This window comes from Esox lucius, chromosome 13 (assembly GCF_011004845.1).
Source record: "Esox lucius isolate fEsoLuc1 chromosome 13, fEsoLuc1.pri, whole genome shotgun sequence".
Lineage (NCBI taxonomy): Eukaryota > Metazoa > Chordata > Actinopteri > Esociformes > Esocidae > Esox > Esox lucius.
In genome coordinates, this window is record NC_047581.1 from 2125746 (window position 1) to 2149354 (window position 23609).

Here is a 23609-nt window from a genome sequence, read left to right on the forward strand (position 1 = left end):
GAGGTCCTGGTCCACACCTGCGGAGTACCTGGTTTGGGGGGCCTGTTGCTGTCCCTGTCCTTGTCCACCTGGTCATACTTTTGACCTAGTCTAGAATCAAATAGACTCTGGATTAATTAATTTATTATTCCAATTGGACTGTTAATATCTCACCCGGCACAGCCAGAAGAGGACTGGTCACCCCTCTGAGCCTGGGTCCTCTCTAGGTTTCTTCCTAAAATTCGGCCTTCTTAGGGAGTTTTTCCTAGCCACTGAAATCCAACACTACTGTTGTTAGCTCCATGGGGTTTAAGGCCGCGTGTCTCTGTAAAGCACTTTGTGACAACTGCTGTTGTAAAAAGCGCTTTATAAATCAATTTGATTGATTGATATGGTTATTGATGATTTAAAAAAATAAATGTCACTGCTCATAAAAGGAAATCAGTTTGTTGCCATTCATTATGCTCTAATATATGGAATTCACATGATTAATACAGATATTCCCATATGAACATTTCTGGGATCTATTATTCCAGCTCATGAAACATTGGACCAAGACTTTACATGTTGTTTATATTTTAGGTTCAGTGGTAAAAGCAACACACCATAGACTGCCAGCCATTTTTTTTTTCTTATGGTTATTCGAATAATCAAAATAATAGATTGATCCAGCTCTAATATTGTGTCTAATCAAGTATGTAATGGACCATCATTTTAGGGAACCTTAACCAAACCTTACCCTTAATCTCAATGTACACATGAACATGGATTCCACACATGGATCACACAACACACATTAAAATGCAAACAAAACTTCTGTGACACCTGGTTAGCCCACACACAGTTTTGAGGCTTTCAGCATTTGTGGTTGAGAGTATCACAAATATTGCACTTTATTTGTCTTTTTCCATCACTGTGTGCGCTTTGCCAAGTAAACATTATATCAAAAGCAATCAGAATGCATTAAGTGGCCTATACCTGCAGTCCCATGTTGTGGTCCCACGTCTATTTAAACAAGTCACTTTGAGAAAAAGATTAAGAGGACGGTGCTTGCACAAATATAATAGTCTACTGGACTGTACATATAGAAGTCAAAAACAATTGGACCGAAACATTCCTATGTTCTTTGTGTGTAGGTCAGGGGATAAGATGGAGCTGTTCTATGACCTATCGGTCTTCCCAGTGCTCCAGGAAAGAAGAGAGGAAATCCAATCTGTTCTGGCTGAAATACAAGATCACCTGAGGGAGGTTCAAATTACACTCAGGACCCCCACTGTAAACTACGTCACAGTCAGCGGGCAAGAGGTAAAGGGGATTGGAAGAGAGGGAGTGTGTTATGTTAAAAATAAGCCACATATGGACATGGGAGTGTGTGTATGTTTTTGCTAGGCCGAGACATATGGCATTATATTGTGTAGGTAGCTGAATCAAAATACTCATGTGGTTTAGGTTTGGGGGATTCCGTGTAGGGGATGTTGCGTGTTTTAATCAAAGTGTCTGCAGTCTCTATCTGCAGGTGGGTTATATTCCCTCCAGTTCACCCTTCTAACACTTCTCCATTTCTCACTCTTTTTACCTTTATTTATTTCCTCTTTTTCCACTTACCTCACCCATTCTCAGTTCTTGGTAGAGGTGAAGAACTCTATGAAGTCTGTGGTTCCATCTGATTGGGTTCAGATCAGTAGGTAAGAACCAGGCGAATGATTAAGAGTGAGCGTGCGGGAGATGTTACTCTTTTGGACGGTTTTATTTCTTATAATCAGTTTTTATTTCTCCATTTCCTATTTGTCTAATGTCTCTAACTACTGTCTTTCAAGACTGAGGTCCTGGAATGAAATGTTTTTTTTGTTGGGAAACTTGGGGAATCCCTTGATTAGTGATCTAGGATCAATCTCTCTTTCTCCTAATCCACTCTTTTTCCATCTTAGTACTAAAGCAGTGAGTAGATACCAGTCTCCTTATCTGGTAGAAAAATGTAGAAGACTGTCCCAGCTCAAAGAAAAGATGCTCATTGACAGCAAGAAAGAATGGACCAACTTTCTCAAGTAAGTAACCATCATGCACCACTACCTTGTGTAGTTTGCACCTCCCCACTGCTCTTAACTCTACATGAAGGGGAAATAGTGTTGATGTTTCTAGACTCAGTTTATTTTTAGTGCTCTGTACAGTACATGGCCATGGGAAGATTTTTTATGGTTCTGGTTTATCTCGTTGTGGAATGCATAATGGCGGGCCGGCGATGGACAGACAGTCAATGCAGGTCTATTAGCCAAAATGACACGCTTATTGCTCTCCGATAAACAGACCACCACAATCAGGGGTGCTGAGGCTGTATTTGTGGGGGAACTCCAGCATCCCCAGCACCCCTATTTCCAGTGGCTATGGCTAAATAGAATTTTCCTGCTGTGACTAATAACAATAATAAATGGGAATGTTATCCTAGAAAGAAATATCAAAATAATTGAAAGTAAAATGACGATAAGGTATGGTTTAATGTATGCATGATTTAGGCCCAATTACCAGCTGCGTCTCCCACTGCGCAACCAGCTGTGTTAGCAGCACATTCTATATTCCATAGGCGATGTCTGTCACCTCTTATCAATCATGTATATGCAGAAATGTGTGTATAAACCCTGATGGATAATATTTTGATTGATAATGCAGCATTTCTTGCCATAATATAGTTTTATATATCTATTACATAAAATAATTTGACCACTTCGGTGCGTGTTACACTGATAATTCATAAGAGGTCCAATCATTTCTTAAATTAGTGACCATTGCAAAAATAAGAAAATATTGTTGAAAAACTATTACCAGTTGAAATCATGGGCAATTGAATGGCTGATCTCAGACAGTTGGAAGATTTGGCATGCAGCATTATTGTTTTTTTTAGACGGGTGGGACATGGCTAATCTACAGTGGTTCATTGTTGCTCAGTTTTTAAACCACATAATAAAACTGGGGGAGATAGGTTTGATTCCAAATGGGGGGCAGGTACAAACAAATATATAGATGTGTATACACCCACTAAAATAAGTAACTCAAGATAAGTGTCTACTAAAATACAGTACTGTTCTAGCCACCAACTTTTAAAAAGAAAACAAATGCTGTTTTGATACACATTGAATAAATATCCATATTCAAGATTTGGCTATTGCCATTTCTCTTCCTTCAATACAGACTAGCAATCAATTATTTTTTTTTATATATCAGCAGTTCTTATACAAATACTCACCATTAAAGAGAAACTGCACGTGATTGATTAAGAAATGAAGCAACCCTGACATGCAGCCAAACCATGCAGCCAAACCATACGGCCGCAGGTCAGATGAAACGACAACAAAATCAAGCATCGACCTGCGGCCTAGGGTGTCCTGGTGCCATGTGCACTGATGGACACCCTTATGCTTGAACATGGTGTTCGTTATGGAAAAACTGTGACTAACACAAGTCCAATAACTGAACACCGCTCGGGTTCAGATCAGGGGGGCCATTCCTCCTAATCACACCCCTCCAGGTGTCACTGTCGTTGCCCACGTGGGCGTTGAAGTCCCCCAGTAGAACGATAGAGTCCCCAGTCGGAGCACTTTCCAGTACCCCTCCCAGATACTCCAAGAAGGTCGGGTACTCTGCACTGCCGTTCGGCCCGTAGGCACAAACAACAGTGAGAGACCTATACCCAACCCGTAGGCGCAGGGAAACGACCCTCTTGTTCACCGGGGTAAATTCCAACACATGAGCAGAGCTGGGTTGTGGTGTGGTGTAGAGTCCATCCTCTCTCACGGAGTGTGGTTCCAGAGGCCAAGCCGTGTGTAGAGGTGATCCCGACTACCTCTAGTTGGAACCTTTCAACCTCACGCACGATCTCAGGCTCCTTCCCCGCCAGCGAGGTGACGTTCCACGTCCCTAGAGCTAGTTTCCGTGTCCAGGGATCGGGTTGTCTAGACCCCCGCCTTCGACTGCCGCCCGATCCTCTTTGCACCGACCCCTTATGGTCCCTCCTGTGGGTGGTGAGCCCACGGGTAGACGGCCCCACGTCGCTCGTTCGGGCTAAGCCCGGCCGGGCCCCATGGGGAAAGGCCCGGCCACCAGGCGCTCGCGTACAAGCCCCAACCCCGGGCCTGGCTCCAGGGTGGGGCCCCGGCTGTGCCGGCGGGCGACGTCACGGAACTCAAAAAAATATTCATCATTTAGGGGTGTTTGAAGATCCCGGATACAGGCGGCCGAAATGAGCTTTCTCCGCAGGGTGGCTGGGCGATCCCTTAGAGGAGGTCACCCGGGAGGCGCTCAGAGTAGAGCCGCTGTTCCTCCACATCGAGAGGGGTCAGCTGAGGTGGCTTGGGCATCTGTTTCGGATGCCTCCGGAACGCCTTCCTGGGAAGGTGTTCCGGTCCCGTCCCACCGGGAGGAGACCCCGGGGAAGACCTAGGACACGCTGGAGGGACTATGTCTCCCGGCTGGCCTGGGAACGCCTCGGTGTCCCCCCGGAAGAGCTGGAGGAAGTGTCTAGGGAGAGGGAAGTCTGGGCATCTCTGCTTAGACAGCTGCCCTGGATGAAGCGGAAGAAGATGAATGGATGGATGGACATGAAGAGTACACTACCATACCATGTCAATGCCCAAGTTTGACCATTTTCGCACAAGAAAACTGCTAAAGCCAATATAAACTTTAATAATCATCTTCTCTTGAACTGTAAATTGGATTAACTCACCCAATGATATATGGAACTGATCCCTATGTATGGTAATTATCACTAGTGGTTACGTAAAAATATGACAGAGCCAAGTGCTGTCAAGTCTCAACGTGTTGTTCTGCACATAGTGCATGAGCTGAGGCAGAAGACACTGCATAACAATAGTGACTAGAACATACACTTGGCTAGTGGCCCTGGAGCTAAGGACGGAGGTATTGTGGAGTGAATGGCTAGTTTCAAGTTTCAAGGTTTATTTGTCAAATGCAACGAACAACACAGCGTCATCCTGCACAATGACATTCTTGTGACATGGCACCTGACAACTGCGTAGTGAGAATAAAGAAGAAAAATATGTACAGTGGTACAGTAAGTATTTGATACACTGCCGATTTTGAAGGTTTTCCCACTTACTAAGCATGTAGAGGTCTATGATTTGTATCATAGGTGCACTTCTACTGTGAGAGACGGAATCATCACATTGTATGATTTTTAAATAATTAATTTGCATTTTATTGCATGATATAAATATTTGATCACCTACCAACCATTAAGAATTCCGTCTCTCACACACATGTTAGTTTTTCTTTAAGAAGCCCTCCTGTTCTCCACTCATTACCTGTATTAACTGCACCTGTTTGAACTCGTAAGACACCTGTCCACACACTCAATCAAACAGACTCCAACCTCTCCACAATGGCCAAGACCAGAGAGCTGTGTAAGGACATCAGGGATAAAATGGTAGACCTGCACAAAGCTGGGAAGCTGGCTGAAGTTTGCCAATGACCATCTGGATGATCCAGAGTAGGAATGGGAGAAGGTCATGTGGTCCGATGAGACAAAAATAGAGCTTTTTGGTATAAACTCCACTCGCTGTGCTTGGAGGAAGAAGAAGGATGAGTACAACCCCAAGAAAACCATTCCAACCGTGAAGCATGGAGGTGGAAACATCATTCTGTGGGGATACTTTTCTGCAAAGGGGACAGGATGACTGCATCGTATTGAGGGGAGGTAATATGGGGCCATGTATCTTGAGATCTTGGCCAACAACCTACTTCCCTCAGTAAGAGCATTGAAAATGGGTCGTGGGTGGGTCTTCCAGCATGACAATAACCCATCTCAAGGTCCTGAAGTGGCCTAGCCAGTCTCCAGACCAGAACCCAATAGAACATTTTTGGAGGGAGCTGAAAGTCTGTATTGCCCAGCGACAGCCCTGAAACCTGAAGGATCTGGAGAAGGTCTGTATAGAGGAGTGGGCCAAAATCCCTGCTGCAGTGTGTGCAAACTTGGTCAAGAAGTACAGGAAACGTATTATCTCTGTAATTGCAAACAAAGGTTTCTGTACCAAATATTAAGTTCTGCGTTTCTGATGTATCAAATACTTATGTCATGCAATAAAATGTAAATGAATTCCTTAAATCATACAATGTTATTTTCTGGATTTTTGTTTTAGATTCAGTCACTCACAGTTGAAGAGAACCTATGATAAAAATGACAGAATTCTACATGCTTAAGTGGGAAAACCTGTAAAATCGGCAGTGTATCAAATACTTGTTCTCCCCACTGTACTGGGTGGTTTTCACCACCTGTTGCAGGACCTTCCGGTCGCAACGGAGCAAGCACTAAACCACACTGTGGCGCAGTTTGTTAGAATGTTGTCGATTGTGCAGTGGTAAAAGTTCACAAGGATCTTGCACTAATAGCCTACACAGAAATAAATACAATTTTTTTAAACACTTGAATTATCTTAATACAAATCACAGCTATTTGCTTAGACCATGGTTTTGAAGTATTGTGTGGTAGAAGAGCATATTATTGACAATTCGCAAATTGACTTTAATGACAGAACCATACATGTAATGCTTTTATTTTATCTATGGATAGAACTACCTTTCAATTTTACTTCCTGTTTTTTCTGTTCTACCATGCAGAATAAAGCTTGAGAATAAGAGTTACGTTTTTGGAGAAACAACAATTCTGGGTTGAATTGGGCAAACAATAAAACAGAGGGCACACGCTATGAAGCCAAAATATGATACTGTATTTTCTGCTTCAACACCTAAACTATATTTTACAAAAAACTATTTAGACATGTAACCAAATACAGGATTTACACTAGTCTACAACTGCCAGGGCTTTCAGACCCATTATCCATGCCCTTTTAGCATCGTTAGCATTCAATAGCCTAAAAAATTATGAATTACAGGATTTGTTTTAAATGTCAAATGATTTTGAGGAATACAAGAATGTTTGTATTTAAAGGTGCCCTATGCAACTTAAAGCCACCTATCGGCAATGAGTTGTATATTGGTTCTATAACTCCATTAGGATCTGACATTGTCCTTACTAACTACCTGCATACAGACTGGTTTGAAGCAGGGTTTCCTCCAACCATCAATGCTGGAACAATGAAGTTGAGGGACCCTTTCCATAACTACGGACACAGCATAAACAAAGTAAGCAGCTAAACCAATCAAAATATAATCTGGGCTATCTATTGCATTAGATGCATTGCCATATTTTGGAGACTATGTAGCGAACATGAAACTATAATCATGCTAGCTAGTGCTAGCTGGAACAATAATATGCGCACTTAAACCAGTTTGCACAACAATAAATCTAACAATAAATCTAGCAATATGATGACTTATTCCGAGCAATATTCGCTTATGCGTAAGGTTTAGTCAAAAAACCCACAATGCATATTTTCCAGCAAGAAATTGAATCATGGAGTATCTTCTTGGACACAACTTAGCTTGTTAGCTGTTTGTCTCAACCAAAGACTTAGGAGAAACATTCCTAAAAGGTATCTGCGCTCATACAAATACAATAAACAAGAAACAATTAATTATTTCCTATGTAGTATAATTATTTCTCTGTCATGATTAGTCTAGTTACATATACATAGGTTACAGTATCTCACAAAAGTGAGTACACCCCTCACATTTTTGTAAATATTTGATCATATCTTTTCATGTGACAACACTGAAGAAATGACATTTTGCTACATTTTGTAAAGTAGTGAGTGTACAGCTTGTATAACAGTGTACATTTGCTGTCCCCTCAAAATAACACAAAATGCAGCCATTAATGTCTAAACCGCTGGCAACAAAAGTGAGTACACCCCTAAGTGAAAATCTCCAAATTGGCCCCAACGTGTCAATATGTTGTGTGGACACCATTATTTTCCAGCACTGCCTTAACCCTCTTGGGCATGGAGTTCACCAGAGCTTCACAGGTTGCCACAGGTGTCCTCTTCCACTCCTCCATGATGACATCATGGGAGCCAATCATCCAAGCTGACGCAAAATGTGGGGTATAGATCCAACTCAATTAATAAAACTATTGAAAAATCCTATTTCTTTTCCTATTGGACACTAATAAATGTAGTCTAACAGCCCATCACAGTTCTTTTATTAGTAACTAGCCTTCACAATCTTTGCGAACTGAACCTGCAAGGGCTGTCGCACTTACTACATAGCTGCCTGATTGAAATTATTTGACCCAGATCACAATAATTTTTATAGAAAATTATCTTCTTGCACAATATTTTGATTCTAAGATCATATGTTTCCAATCTGAATAAGGGATTGTAGGCCAATGTTAGAAATGTCTCACCAAATAGCCTACCACGCAAAAGATGTCAGTTTCCTAGGATGTCTAGACCATGCTTGCAAGAGCACGATTGACATGCTCTGCAGAGAATTATCAAATTACTGAAACTGGTTTGCATCTTAATTTCAGTAAGTTTAACCTTAGTTGAGAATGGTTTTGCAATGCACTGTAATGTAGCCTAATTTTGCAACATTATTATTAGACAAACACGTTTCAGTTGCTTTTTTGTCGCATCAACTCTGATCAACTAAATAAAAACACTCAAGCATTTGTAAAATAGTAGATTTTTGTCATTTCCAACCATATTTCCTAATTAGATAATGCCCATTAAAATCTATGGATATAAAAATGTTATCCAGTTCCATAAACGTTGAAACCCCGTTTTGCTTAGTCACACGACCAAACACTCAGTATTGTCTTACTGTAAGAGCGAGTGGAGCCATTTTTCTTTGAACTAGGTACAGCAGCTGATCCACTTTTTAAGCTGCCTATCTTTCCCATAACTTCTTCAAACAGTATTTTATGATATACCATTACAAAGATCTGAATCTGGACCTTTATAAAATGTTTAAAAAAGCTACAAAAATGTTGCGATATAACCCTGTTCCTAAATTCTGTCAGATCTATGATATGTTGCTGATTATTTTATAGTCCCATGAAGATCATCGGGCTACTTATGTACAGTTGTCCTCAAAAGTTTGCATACCATTGGAGAATGAGGCCACTCCAGAACCTTTGCCCTTTTCTCCTGTAACCACTGGAGGGTCAACTTGGCCTTGTGATTAGGGTCATTGTTGTGCTGAAATGTCTAAGAGCGTCCCATACGCAACTTTCGTGCAAAAGAATGCAAATTGTCTCCCAGTATTTTCTGATAACATGCCACATTCGTCTTGAAGATTCCCTGTGCCTTTAAAGTTCACACACCCCCTAAACATCAGGTTGCAACCACCATGCTTCACAGTGGGGATGATATTCTGTTCACTATAGGCCTTGTTGATGCCTCTCCAAACATATTGCTTATCTGCTTTCATGCCTGTTAGTTGCATAACGCAACTCGCCTGCTTCCTGCCTTTTGCCATCCTTTTTACTTTTCTTACTTTTTCATTTTCTTTTAATCTTCTTTTAATCTTTTACATTTGTTTCATTTTTGTTCTATATTTGTTTTAATCATATTTTTACAATTCTATGTAATTTTCAAAAGAAGACCTCAGCATGGTTCTTTAGTATTTGTGAGTGATTTTCTTTTATGATGGAAGAGCTAAGACAGCTGTTGGAGGAACGAATCAACCACTTGGAAGATTTAGTCACCCGAGCGCTCTTCCAGTTGGAGTCAAAACTGGTGAACAGATCAGAGCAATTTCAGAGTGAGCGACTGAATGGGATGATAACACAACTTGAAATACAAGTGTGAACAATACATTGACTCTGAAGCAGCTAAACTAGGGTCGAGCTACCAAACGCTAACGGACAGACACAGATTGATATACAAGGTATAACATCAAATCTAGTGCATTCTATCACAGACCTGGCTGACACGCTCCCCTGGACGTGTGCTAACGCCACAGGATTAACCGCAGAGGCTTTCAAACCAACCTTCCTCGATGACACATCTTACTGGCACAGCACAGGGGCTAGACCATAGCATCAACTCGAGGGTACTTGGTCTGCCGTCGTACGCCGCAGAGGCAAATCCAGCAAGAAATCAAATAGAGCACAAACCCTCAATCCACCACCTGAACTTACACTGCAAAACAGGTACGATCCACTGACTCTGAATGAAATTGATTTAAATAGACCTAGGCAACCTAACCACAACACTAGTATTAGGGCTAACCAAAATCCAAGAAATAGCCCTAAAACCACTGATAGGATGATGGAAAGAAAAACTTTGCTAAATCCACATTTGATAAACCAGATACTACCTAGATTGGGGACAATGTAACCAAGCATATCAGAGTGGCAAAGACTGAAAACCTAACCATGGCTGACACATTGGTCAGAGAGCTAACAGAAATGTTGCCAGTTATTCTCTCTACACATCCAAGCACTATGCAGATTATTATCCACACTGGGTCTTTTGACATTCTACAAAGGAAAACTGGCTCTGAGAAAATAAACAACTTTCAACAAAAAAAATCATCTCAGGCCCCATTCCAACCTTGGGGAAAGGAATTTCATCTTTTAGCCGACTCCTTGAGCAGAATACGTGGCTGACATCGGCATGCCTCAAGCACAGGATAAGGTTTATTGACAATTTCAATATCTTTTGGAACTGTAAAGACTGCTGTACACCTGATGGGGTTCATCTAAACATTATGGGATGCCATCTTCTTGAATCCAACATACATAACGCTCTTGAAATGCCATTTCCAAACATGATAAGCATGAAAGACAGTACTCAATGGCAGAGTATTCACCCCCCTCTCCTGACCCTCTGAATAAAGTCACCCAATGCTTCCAGAAGTTGTCCTTGTCCCAAAAGGGGGCACAACAACTCCCATCACCACTTCCATCACACTCTCGCTCTCCCCCTTTCCCACCCTCACCCTCTCCTCCTCTATCACCCCAACCTCTACCACACTCACCAATCAGGGAGCTAGTTCTATCCAAACAGAGCAGAGCTTATCTTTCCCTATGTCCCACTCCTCCCTAATTGCTTACACAACTGCCACATCATAAACAACCTTGTCCTTTATTTCCACAGAGCACAGAATGTACTCTGTGATGTGCTTCGGGTCCCTGCTATTAGGAAAATAGCAGTGCAGACTGTTTTGAGAACAAGCTAGGACCCAGTATTTCTATTCCTTTGTTGCTTAGAAATAGAAGGAATCGAGTGCATGCAACTTATGAAGTATACCTGTCTAATCTGTAAACTGTAACACATCAGCCTTCTAGTCCAGGAACCCCTATTACACATACAGGCTTTACTTAATATCAGATCTCTTGCCAACAAATCATTCTTGGTAAATGACATTATAATATCATACAACCTAGATTTTATATTTCTCACTGAAACGTGGCTAACAGAAGATTGTAGTGCTACTGTTCTTAGCAAGCAAGCACGTTTATTTATATAGCACAATTCATACATCGAAGCAATTCAATGTGCTTTACAAAGAAAAATATATGGAAGTACAATAACATAAAAACAAAATGAAAACATCAAAGCAAACAATACATCATAATAATAAAAAATAGAATAAGAATGGGATGAAAATGGGATAAAAACATAGGAAGCTATAAGGCTAAACAGTGTGATTAAGTTTAAGTGCTCAGTCATAGGCACGTGAGAAGAGAAGTGTTTTTAACCTGGATTTAAAAATGGATACGTTTGGGGCACGTCTAAGATCTTCTGGTAGTTTATTCCAGTTTTGTACAGCATAAGTGCTAAACACAGCATCTTCATGTTTAGTTTGGACTCTGGGCTCTACTAGCTGACCTGTGTTCAGGGATCTAAGAGCCCTGCCCGGTTTATATTCTTCAAACATATCAGGAATATATTCAGGTCCTAAATCATTCAGAGATTTATAAACTAAAAGCACCACTTTGAAATCTATTCTGTAACTGACTGGAAGCCAATGCAAAGATTTAAGAACCGGAGTGATGTGCTCTGTTCTCTTGGTCCTGGTTAACATTCTAGCAGCAGCATTCTGAATGAGCTGCAGTTGTTTTACAGTCTTTTTCGAGAGTCCTGTTAAGAGGCCATTACAGTAGTCAACCCTACTAGAGATAAAAGCATGGATGAGCTTCTCTTGGTCTTTTTGGGACACCAAGCCAAGGTTTTAAGGGCCCGAGAATCCAGCTCTTTACTAATTAGTGTCTTTATAAATAGTCAATTAGTTTATTAGCTCTCACGTGGTTGCACTGAGCAGGCTAGATACTGAGCCATGAGGAGCAGAAAAGAACTGTCAAAAGACCTGTGTAACAAGGTAATGGAACTTTATAAAGATGGAAAAGGATATAAAAAGATATCCAAAGCCTTGCAAATGCCTGTCAGTACTGTTCAATCACTTAGACCAAGAAAGAATTCAGCTAAAACTGCCAGAAGAATTGTTTAGGATACAAAGAAAACCCCACAGGTAACCTCAGGAGAAAAACATGCTGCTCTGGAAAAAGACGGTGTGGTTGTTTCAAGGAGCACAATACGATTATACTTGAACAAAAATGAGCTGCATGGTTGAGTTGCCAGAAAGAAGCCTTTACTGCGCCAATGCCACAAAAAAGCCCAATTACAATATCCCCAACAACTCTTTGACACACATCACAGCTTAGCACTAATTTGGAGCAACAAGGCCAAGATAGAGCTTTATGGTCACAACCATAAGCGCTGTGTTTGGTGAGGGGTCAACAAGGCCTATAGTGAATAGAATACCATCCCCACTGTAAAGCATGGTGGTGGCTGTTTGATGTTTTGGAGGTGTGTGTGCTCTAAAGGCATGGGGAGTCTTGTGAAAATTGATGGCAAGATAAATGCAGCATGTTATCAGAAAACACTGGCAGACAATTTGCGTTCTTCTGCACGAAAGTTCCGCATGGGACGCTCTTGGACTTACCAGCACAACAGTGACCCTAAGCACAAGGCCAAGTTTACCCTCCAGTGGATACAGCAGAAAAAGGTGAATGTTCTGGAGTGGCCATCAGTCTCCTGACCTTAACGTGCAGTTCATGCAAGACTTTGCATTACCTGGAGGCATTTTGCCAAGATGAATGGGCAGCAATACCACCTGCAAGAATTCGCGACCTCATAGACAACTATTACAAAAACTGCTCCCTGTCATTGATGCTAACAGGGGCAATACACAGTATTAAGAACTAAGGGGATGCAGACTTTTGGGGTCAGTTCATTTTTTTCTTTGTTGATATGTTTTGTTTTATGATTGTGCCATTCTGTTATGACCTACAGTTGAATGTGAATCCAATAAGAAATAAAAGACACATGTTTTGCCTGCTCACTCATGTTTTCTTTACAAATGGTACATATACTCACCTAAAGGATTATTAAGAACACCTGTTCAATTTCTCATTAATACAATTATCTAATCAACCGATCACATGGCAGTTGCTTCAATGCATTTAGGGGTGTGGTCCTGCTCAAGACAATCTCCTGAACTCCAAACTGAATGTCAGAATGGGAAAGAAAGGTGATTTAAGCAATTTTGAGCATGGCATGGTTGTTGGTGCCAGACGGGCCGGTCTGAGTATTTCACAATCTGCTCAGTTACTGGGATTATCACGCACAACCATTTCTAGGGTTTACAAAGAATGGTGTGAAAAGGGAAAAACATCCAGTATGCGGCAGTCCTGTGGGCGAAAATGCCTTGTTGATGCTAGAGGTCAGAGGAGAATGGGCCAACTGATTCAAGCTGATAGAAGAGCAATAACCACTCGTTACAACCGAGGTATGCAGCAAAGCATTTGTGAAGCCACAACACGCACAACCTTGAAGCAGGTGGGCTACAACAGCAGTAGACCCCACCGGGTACCACTCATCTCCACTACAAATAGGAAAAAGAGGCTACAATTTGCATGAGCTCACCAAAATTGGACAGTTGAAGACTGGAAGAATGTTGCCTGGTCTGATGAGTCTCGATTTGTGTTGAGACATTCAGATGGTAGAGTCAGAATTTGGTTTAAACAGGATGAGAACATGGATCCATCATGCTTTGTTACCACTGTGCAGGCTGGTGGTGGTGGTGTAATGGTGTGGGGTTGTTTTCTTGGCACACTTTAGGCCCCTTAGTGCCAATTGGGCATCGTTTAAATGCCACAGCCTACCTGAGCATTGTTTCTGACCATGTCCATCCCTTTATGACCACCATGTACCCATCCTCTGATGGCTACTTCCAGCAGGATAATGCACCATGTCACAAAGCTCGAATCATTTCAAATTGGTTTCTTGAACATGACAATGAGTTCACTATACTGAAATGGCCCCCACAGTCACCAGATCTCAACGCAATAGAGCATCTTTGGGATGTGGTGGAACTGGATCTTCGTGCCCTGGATGTGCATCCCACAAATCTCCATCAACTGCAAGATGCTATTCTATCAATATGGTCCAATATTTCTAAAGAATGCTTTCAGCACCGTTGAATCAATGCCACGTAGAATTAAGGCAGTTCTGAAGGTGAAAGGGGGTCAAACACAGTATTTGTATGGTGTTCCTAATAATCCTTTAGGTGAGTGTATATTACCAATTCTCCAAGGGTATGCAAAATTTTGAGCACAACTGCAGCTAAAACTTTCTAGACTATAATCTGTCATTTGTATTATAAAAAAAACACAAATATAATGTAATAGAACAAAATAGTTAGTATGATAATTGGGAACGGGGGTCATATTTTTTAACTATGTTTCAGAAACTTAGCAGGAATATAGCCAAAATACTCTTCTGGTTTTATAGAGCAATTTACGTTTGACTCTTCCCAATGTATTTAGCTAAATTCCCAAGTAATTAGTGAACTTGCCATGATCTGCAAATGCAATCAGAGATGTGCTTTATTTAGTGATGTGAGCACTAAGCTACAAAGAATGTGTAACAACTGTAGTTAGTAAATAATTTTGAATTTGATTGACAGCTGTGTGTTTTGCCATTATATAGCCTTAGGGAGCCATGCATGTTAAAATTATTAGCTCTCTGTCCATCGTCCTGATGTTACTAATCATTATTGGTAAGTAGGATAAATGTGCCCCCCATGGAAATGAAATGCCTGTCCAACACGTTTGTTCTGGTGCCAGGCTTGGATCTACTCAATAGGTAAGCATGGACAGTAGCACGCTAATAGTTAATCTTAACCCACACACTAGTAGCAAACTGCAGCTGGCATTAAATGTACAAAAGTTGGTCAGGGCTGGGGCTAATGACTTTCAAGTGGGGATGATTACTTTGTCATTTGAATTACGCAATATGGGCTTATAAAATACATTGACATGCTAATAGGCAAATATTTACATGAATGCTATGTTGCCATGATTATTTAATCAAAAAGAATAGTTAGCAGTGTCTCTATAACTAGCTAACAATGCTACCTTTAGCAATAAATGTTAAAGACGTTAAATGCTAAAGTCAAATATAATGAATTACCATAATTCTAAGCTAATGTTACTCCATCTAAAATTATTCTGATATGAATATTATTACAAACAGTTTAGCTATTATAATTAGCCTTTTAGAAATGGTGTCTTGTTTTCCAGCCTAGCTAATCTATGCTCAGTAGCTAAGGTAATCCACTGTTTTTATTTGTACTGTGATTTGTTAATACAGGGGAATGTGTAGTGGAATGCAACATTGCCATGATTATTATTTAATTAAAAAAGAACTTGCCAGCAGAGTCAGTAAAAAATTGCTAATGATGCTAATCTTAGTGATAAATGCTGTTAGAAAACGGCCGTTTCGTATAGTGGTTGTAATAATTAGCATACCCGTTTGTCAGAGGGCGTTAATCTAAACAGAGAGGTTTCTGTTGTTCTCATTATCTAGGCACATGTACTTCCAATGAAACGTACATTCGTATTGTAATTGTCAATGCTCAGATTCTACAATGCTAACAACGTTAGCTGGCTATTAACCTTAAATATGTTTAACTAACCTCAGTTTAAGCTAACGTTAATCCATCTAAAATTCTGATAACATGAACATAATAAACAGTTTAGCTAATAATAATGTGACCTTTTAGAGATGGTGTTATGCCTCAGTAGCTAATCTATGCTCAAGTAGCTGTGAATGCTCTGTTTCATTTGTACAATGACTTGCTAATATAAGCAAATATTTAGTGTAATGCAACTTGCCATGATTGTTTGGCCTTTTTGTAGAGAGGGTGTTGTGTTTAAGTCTCAGTAGATAATCCATTTTCAGTAGTTTAGTATTTTCTCTGTTTTCATAGGTTTCTACAATTCTACTTCTAACCGAGAGAGGGCTAAACTTATCAAGTGCAATTTCATATTGTAGCCATGGCAGTTGAATTCAAACAAAATCTGTAATTTAACAACACCACCACATTGGCAGGTAGGCTACATGCCCATGCCCTACCAAAGTCAACATATTTTTACAGTAAGAATAGGGAGGGTATTTTACAAATAATCAGTATCTGGAAAGATGTTGGTTTTATTGTTGCTATCTGTAAAACATTTTTGATCAACAAAATCAAACATTTCTAAGATAGTTTGCTCAGTCATTGACATTAAATCACATACTTAAGTACACAGACCTTTGAAAATGATTATTGTTATTTCTTCTGACCCCATCATTATCATACAACAAGCAAAAGGTGAATTCATTAATATGCTCTGTGCTGGGGAAGACTGATACTTTCATTCAGTTATATTTACCATACAATTAGGCTACATTTACTACATTCTGAAAAATACAAACAACTACTGGTTTGATTGTTTGGTGCTTAAGCTGTTGTACTGCTCTGATAGTGTCAGACTATTGTATCCATATTTATCTGATGCAGAAAATTGTATTATAATACCAGTTGAGGTAAATGTCCTGAAAACTATTGCAAAGTAACATTCTCTTAAATTCAGTTTGGCCAAACAGTGGCGGCATAGTCAGCATTATAGCCATACACAATCTGTTGTTCTTTGTCACTCAGTGAGATTACATTTGGTACACATGATCAGGGTTGTGACTTTACTTTATGTATTGTTAGCTTCTGTCCACTTTTTGTGCATGAACAGAGTCTTTAAAGAACTTTGTGACTTTGTGACAACTGCTGATGTAAAAAGGGCTTTATATTTTTTTTTTATTGATGGATCAATCCTCCCATCCATCCATCCATCTTCTTCCGCTTATCCGGGGCCGGGTCGCGGGGGCAGCAGTCTAAGCAGGGATGCCCAGACTTCCCTCTCCCCAGACACTTCCTCTAGCTCTTCCGGGGGGACACCGAGGCGTTCCCAGGCCAGCCGGGAGACATAGTCCCTCCAGCGTGTCCTAGGTCTTCCCCGGGGTCTCCTCCCGGTGGGACGGGACCGGAACACCTTCCCAGGAAGGCGTTCCGGAGGCATCCGAAAAAGATGCCCAAGCCACCTTAACGTGGTGGAGGGGTTTGAGTACCCGAGTGACCCTAGGAGCTATGTTGTCTGGGGCTATATGCCCCTGGTAGGGTCTCCCAAGGCAAACAGGTCTTAGGCGACGGGTCAGACTAAGAGCGGTTCAAAACCCCTTAAAAATCAATCCTCCCCTCACAAATAATCGTTACATGTTGATAAAATTTGAAAAATAGAAGTACAATCCAATTCCTAACGAAATGAAAAGGTCTGAACACCTCTGTGAAAAAACATCAAAGAAAAATTATAAAAATGATAATTTGGCCTATCAGGCTTTATTATTTCTTAAATGAAATGAAAATAAAATGCAGTGGACACACCTTGCTCTGACACAACACTTTATGGCATTGCATTTGTAGTGACCATGGTGATCGATCTTTACCATACACATAAGTATCAGATTACTATCAATCTAACCCGTGTCCATCAGAAACAGACCTAACATGACATATTAATGAGATGCATAGTTAATTCCCAATAAACCCTTTCAATAATGAAAGTCCCCCCTTGTCCATGTCATGAGTCATGCATCAACATCATACTAACGACTCAACATATACTGAACGTTACACACCACATCTAGAAATGGAGTGAGAAGCCAAGTGATCTGACCCTGGCATTGTTCTGCTATGTGTGTGTGGTAAGAAAGATTTGGAACAGACCTGTCCAGTGTAATTGTAGTGATTCTTCTAGAACGTGTTGTTGTACTCACCATTTAGTTGTCTGTGTACAGTTGGTGGTGCGATTTGTCATCAGAAAAGGGGTTGTGATATCTGTTGAAAGTATAACTGCAAAACAATGATTAGTGTGGTTCAAAAGTTCATCAGACTTTCATCCACTGGGTATTGTTCCGTCAACTCCCAACAATGAAGAGAAAAGATCAGTCTTGAAAACTTGTGGATCTCAGAAGTTCCATCATTAGACTGAAGCGTACACCATTATAAGACAAGTTTCCGTAATAGTCTTCAGTGGATATAAAAAGTCTACACACCCCTGTTAAAATGCCAGGTTTTTGTGATGTAAAATAATGAGACAAAGATAAATCATGTCAGAACTTTTTTCCATTTTTAATGTGACCTATAATGTGAACAATTCAATTGAAAAACAAATTGAAATCTTTGAGGGGGGGAAAAAAAAATCACAATAACCTGGTTACATAAGTGTGCACTCCCTTAAACTAATACTTTGTTGAAGCACCTTTTGATTTTATTACAGCACTCATTATTTTTGGGTATGAGTCAATTAGCAGGGCACATCTTGACGTTGCCCACTCTTTGCAAAAGTGCTGCAAATCTGTCAGATTGCGAGGAGAAGTAGTAGAAGAGAAGAGGATGACACCATTTGCTAAGCGGGGATGTTTTCATTTTCCTCCTTAACACATACATTTTAAACCACAAACTACGGAGTATGTTTTGGAGATTATTTAACCTTGTCAAAGACGAACAAAAATGTTAGAATAACAACATTTCTTACTCCAAGTTTTAGGTGTGCTGAGCTCCTTTTTAGGGGTGCTGAAGCACCGATGCCAATGCTCTGTTATTACTATGCCAACAGGGACAAACACAATTTTTCATGTAAGTACCAATTTTGATTTGCTTTGAGCCCTAAGCTCAACTCTTTCCAATCATAATCAATCATATCATATACATCCCCCTTGTTTTCACTTCATGAAGTCAATGGAAAGTGACACCATGAGAGAAAGCAGAATCAAGGAGAATGTGACCAAGGATGGTGCCATCATTTCAGGACAGACATAAACAATTTAAAATTGGTATCAAGGACGGATCTAGAAATCCATTCGAGAAGGTGTTGCATACTGTATTTTCATTAAAAAAAGACATCAAATGTGTAACATGTTCACTTGTGTGAAGGATTTGTAAACCATATAACCCATTGACAAATTTATTTTAAAGCTAAAGAGCTCCCAATTTTGATTACACTTCAAAATCTTTCTTCAGGTTAATGAAATTCGCTGTCATGTATTTATAAACTCCTATAGTTTGGTGGCACGTACTTAACTAAATAAACAAGTTGCCCTCTAGGCATGGGCGAGTCTAGCCCCTTTTTAGGGGTGCTTCAGCACCCCTAAAAAGGAGCTCAGCACACCTAAAACTTGGAGTAAGAAATGTTGTTATTCTAACATTTTTGTTCGTCTTTGACAAGGTTAAATAATCTCCAAAACATACTCCGTAGTTTGTGGTTTAAAATGTATGTGTTAAGGAGGAAAATGAAAACATCCCCGCTTAGCAAATGGTGTCATCCTCTTCTCTTCTTCTACTTCTCCATTGTACTCAGCACAACCGTCATCCAGCACGAAACACACGCAGAGTGAGAACCCGTTATGTAGTGTTGTGAATCAACTTTGCTCCAAAGCTGTGTCTCACACTTCTTTCCTTTTACCAAGAGTTGTTCCGATTCCGAAACCATATCGGTGAGTACTGGAGTCAGAATCCTGAATCACGGTACACCTATAATAAGTGTTTATTTTCGGACTATTTTAGTCCAGCGGGTCGTCGCCGCTGTGAAGTAGCACAGGACCTGGGCATAGGCGCCGATACCGTGGGTGCTCCGGGGCTCGAGCACCCACGGAAAATAGCGAGCACCCACGAAAATACCGAGCACGAGCACCCACGTGTGCCAGACCGCCAGTCCGCCAGTAGGCCGTTGGTGATATGTAAAGCGTCTGTCACACTATGATTGGTTATGTCGATGTTAGTGACAGCGACATAACCAGTCGCCTGCTCCGGGTTCTCCCTATCCACCAATCACAGCGTTTCTCAAATGAAAACGCTTCTTTTTTTTAGTGACCCCACTCCCATCCCCCACTATACAGTGCCGTGCGACGTTCGTGTATGTGCGTACTGCTTTCTGTAATCAATCCGTACTGTAATCAAACTAAAATGGACAGATTTGTTATTAAAAAACCAAAACCTATTAATTATGCTAGTGTATTGACATCCACCACAAGTGCCCTGTCAGAAGCACATAACAGCGAGGCTAGAAGCAGCGAGACTAGGAGCAGCGAAGCTAGAAGCAGCGAGACTAGGAGCAGCGAAGCTAGGAGCAGCGAGGCTAGGAGTTGCAGTGAAGATGGACGACGACATAAGGGAAGGACATATCAGGCTAGTTGGAAATATTAAATTGTGAATATTTTAAATGTTTAATAAAGGGGCAAAAAGTCATAAACAAAATTTTGGTGTTCAACTTTGCGTTTTAGCCTACAACAAACCATTTTTCGTTTTTCAATTATGGTTTAAAAAAGGAAAAACGAATGGACACAAAAGTAGCTGGATCATTTGGACATATGCTAATACGAGTTCTTTATTAAATTCATAAAATAAACAATAATTAGCCTATAGGAATAATGGATTCTAACCTAAAAAAAAAATGCCACTATCAAAAACTCGTAGCAGAAATTAGGGAGAAACTCCCAGAAACTGTGTCGTTTTTTTTTTTATCGATATTTAGATAATAGCGCAAAACCTTAATTTCCCACGAACTGATCGCGATTAGGCCTATGTGTCAGTTAAACTTTTCATCTCCAATCCTGTATTTGTGATAAGTGGTACATTTTGAAAGATCTACTTTACGGCTTTATTAATAAGTAAATGAATAGGTGTGCATAGTGCGTTTATATATGTATATATAGGTGTGTGTATATATGTATATATAGGTGTGTGTGTGTATATATATATATATATATATATATATATATATATAGGTATATATAGGTGTGTGTGTGTGTATATATGGTGTGTGTGTATATATATATATATATAATGGCGTGCGCCTATGAGCACCCACGGAGGAAAACATAAATCGGCGCCTATGGACCTGGGTGACTCATCCATAGTCATAAACGGAGAGAAGTAGCGCCGGTTACCATGTTCTTCTGCAAGACGCATGCAGTTCTGTTTGTTAACTGCTAGAGTGTGAAACAAAAACAGCAGCGCGAAAAATAATCTGCGTACCTGTGTAGTGCCTACGTGTGTCTCTGTTGTTAAAGTTTATCGTTAATTTGATACTCATTTTAACAATCGGTAGTCACGTTAACATGACATTACGTGCGTCTTTTCTGGTCAGTCGTCATGGAAACATGAAGCCCTGGCGTTTGGACCAGAATGAAAACAAGCATATCACTGTATACCACCAGTATGTGTGAAACACTCACTGTGGCTTTTTAAATTAATTGTTATTCATTCCTAGATTTATATCTGTTATTTTTCCGTTGTGGCTCACTATCAAACTAGACAATAAAAGAAAGTTTAATGTTTATCTGCAAAAAACTTTCTGAAGCGCAAGAGTAAGGCTGGTACAGTTCAGGACATGCTAGCAGTGGACAAACTCCTAGATTCGGAAATGTTCCCTTCACTGAAAGCTGTTATGCAGGTTACCTTGACAATACCAGTTAGCAGCTGTACATGTGAGCAGTCTTTTAGTGCCTTGCGTCGGCTCCATACATGGCTCAGGAGGACCACAGGCCAAAGCAGGCTCCAGCACCTAGCTGTGATGTCTATTGAGGAGTTGCTTGAAAAAATGTAACACCAAAGGGTCATTGACAGGTTTGCCACTCTCAAAGTGTGGCGACATAGATTACAGTTTTTTACAGTCGCTAGGACACTTTTCCCAATACTTAGGTCACTTTTTCAAAACTCTTCACACAGTTCTCCAAACCAACTTTCAGCTTGGCTCAGCAGTTCATTTCACTTTCAAAATGCACTAAAACTACCAAATCACTTCATACATGTCTCAAATCAACTCATTCTTCCAGAACACTAGCAAAGGTTGACAGACAACAAACACACTTTGTCACCCACAAAACAATGACCTAAAAAACACTAACAACATGTAGCATTTTACAATGTTTTCTTGTGTAAAACAAGGACACATCTCTGTTTATAATTCACTGCAATGTATTTTACTGGAATGAATCAGACATGATTCAGAAAGCCACAATATGTTTTGTCTTTTATTAGTTATTTATTTTCTGCAGTAATTCCAAAATACAAGAATTTGTATACACACCATCCACTGATACAATAGTAATGCTAATCTACTCGGTCTTCTCCATTTGGCCATAGGTTCTCTTCCACATCATATCTTATGTCATCTAGGGCAATACACCTAGGAAAGAATCTTCTGGCAAGCCTGATCCATCCCTGAAAATCTTCTGCTGATATGTCCAGGCATCCAGCATTCATTGCATCCAGAAGGGATATTTGATCATGTGGATGGTGGTCATAAACCTTCCACCTCCATGGGAGAAAAAGTGACACCATTCTGGGATGGGCTGCAAACCACTCAGTGACTGCACGGGAGTGGTGAAATGCCACATTTTCCCATACAAATATATATGTTGGCTGATTTCTTCTCTCCATCCCTTTCCTCACCTAACACAACCCTTCCATAGAGGTCATGCAGGAATGCAAGGAGACATTCAGTGTTGTATGGCCTTATTAGTGGTTTGTGTAACAGCAGTCCATATTGCTGCGCACATTGTGATGTTGTCACTCCTCTGGCCCGGGACATCCACTGTGGCTCTCTTCCCAATCATGTTCAGAGTTCCTCTCAAAAGGCACAGTGTACAACTGTTTCATCCTTACCTGATGTTTTTTCAGAAATAGTTGTTATGCTTACACTGTGAATATTTGCAAAAGTAACGTTGTCTGCCAAGACTCTGTCTCAAATCTCAATTAGTTTTAAGTCATTGTTTCTGATGACCACATCAACAATGGCAGTTTCCTGCACATCACTGAACATCCTTCCTCTCCCACCTGTGTGAGGTAACCGTTGAGTCCTAAGCAGATATGCAAAAGCAATTACACACACGTCTATTTACTTCTGTAATGTGCAACTCAGTCAAATGCCCTTGCAGAATACAAGTTACCTGTTGGTTTGCCGGAAAACTCTAACAATAGATGCCACTGTTGAGTGTTGCAGATTTGGCTGCACTCTCTGACCAGCCTCTCTCATTGAAAGACCATGATTTACTACATGATCAATTACAGTAGCTCTGATCTCATCTGAGATTACAGCTCTTGATCTTCCTCTTATTCTTCTTCCACCACACATACGTATTCTTCACCCCATCCCAGCCACTCTTATTCCTCTTTCAGCCACTTGTCTATTTCTGGCTGGGTCCATTTTCTGGCTGGGTCCACATCACAATGCAAAACTACTCAACAGTTGTCTCCTTTTTGTAATGAAAGAGTAACAACTGTGTAGATGTTCATCTACAATGAGAATCAGCTGTGGTTGGTCCAATTGTCCA

At 40.5% G+C, this 23609-nt stretch overlaps 1 protein-coding gene across 8 annotated transcripts in view; it reads left to right on the forward strand.

Annotated features, from left to right (window-relative positions):
• msh3 (mutS homolog 3 (E. coli)) overlaps window positions 1-23609 on the forward strand; it is a 231921-nt gene that overhangs the window by 130762 nt on the left and 77550 nt on the right. For all 8 annotated transcript variants that reach the window (XR_004576708.1, XM_034296469.1, XM_034296470.1 and 5 more), the window contains 3 exons: window positions 1116-1284; window positions 1600-1664; window positions 1908-2024. Coding sequence is in view for 7 of the 8 variants with exons in the window: in XM_034296469.1 (XP_034152360.1) it covers window positions 1116-1284; window positions 1600-1664; window positions 1908-2024 (351 nt within the window). In the remaining variant the exon portion in view is untranslated. The remainder of the gene's footprint in view (window positions 1-1115; window positions 1285-1599; window positions 1665-1907; window positions 2025-23609) is intronic.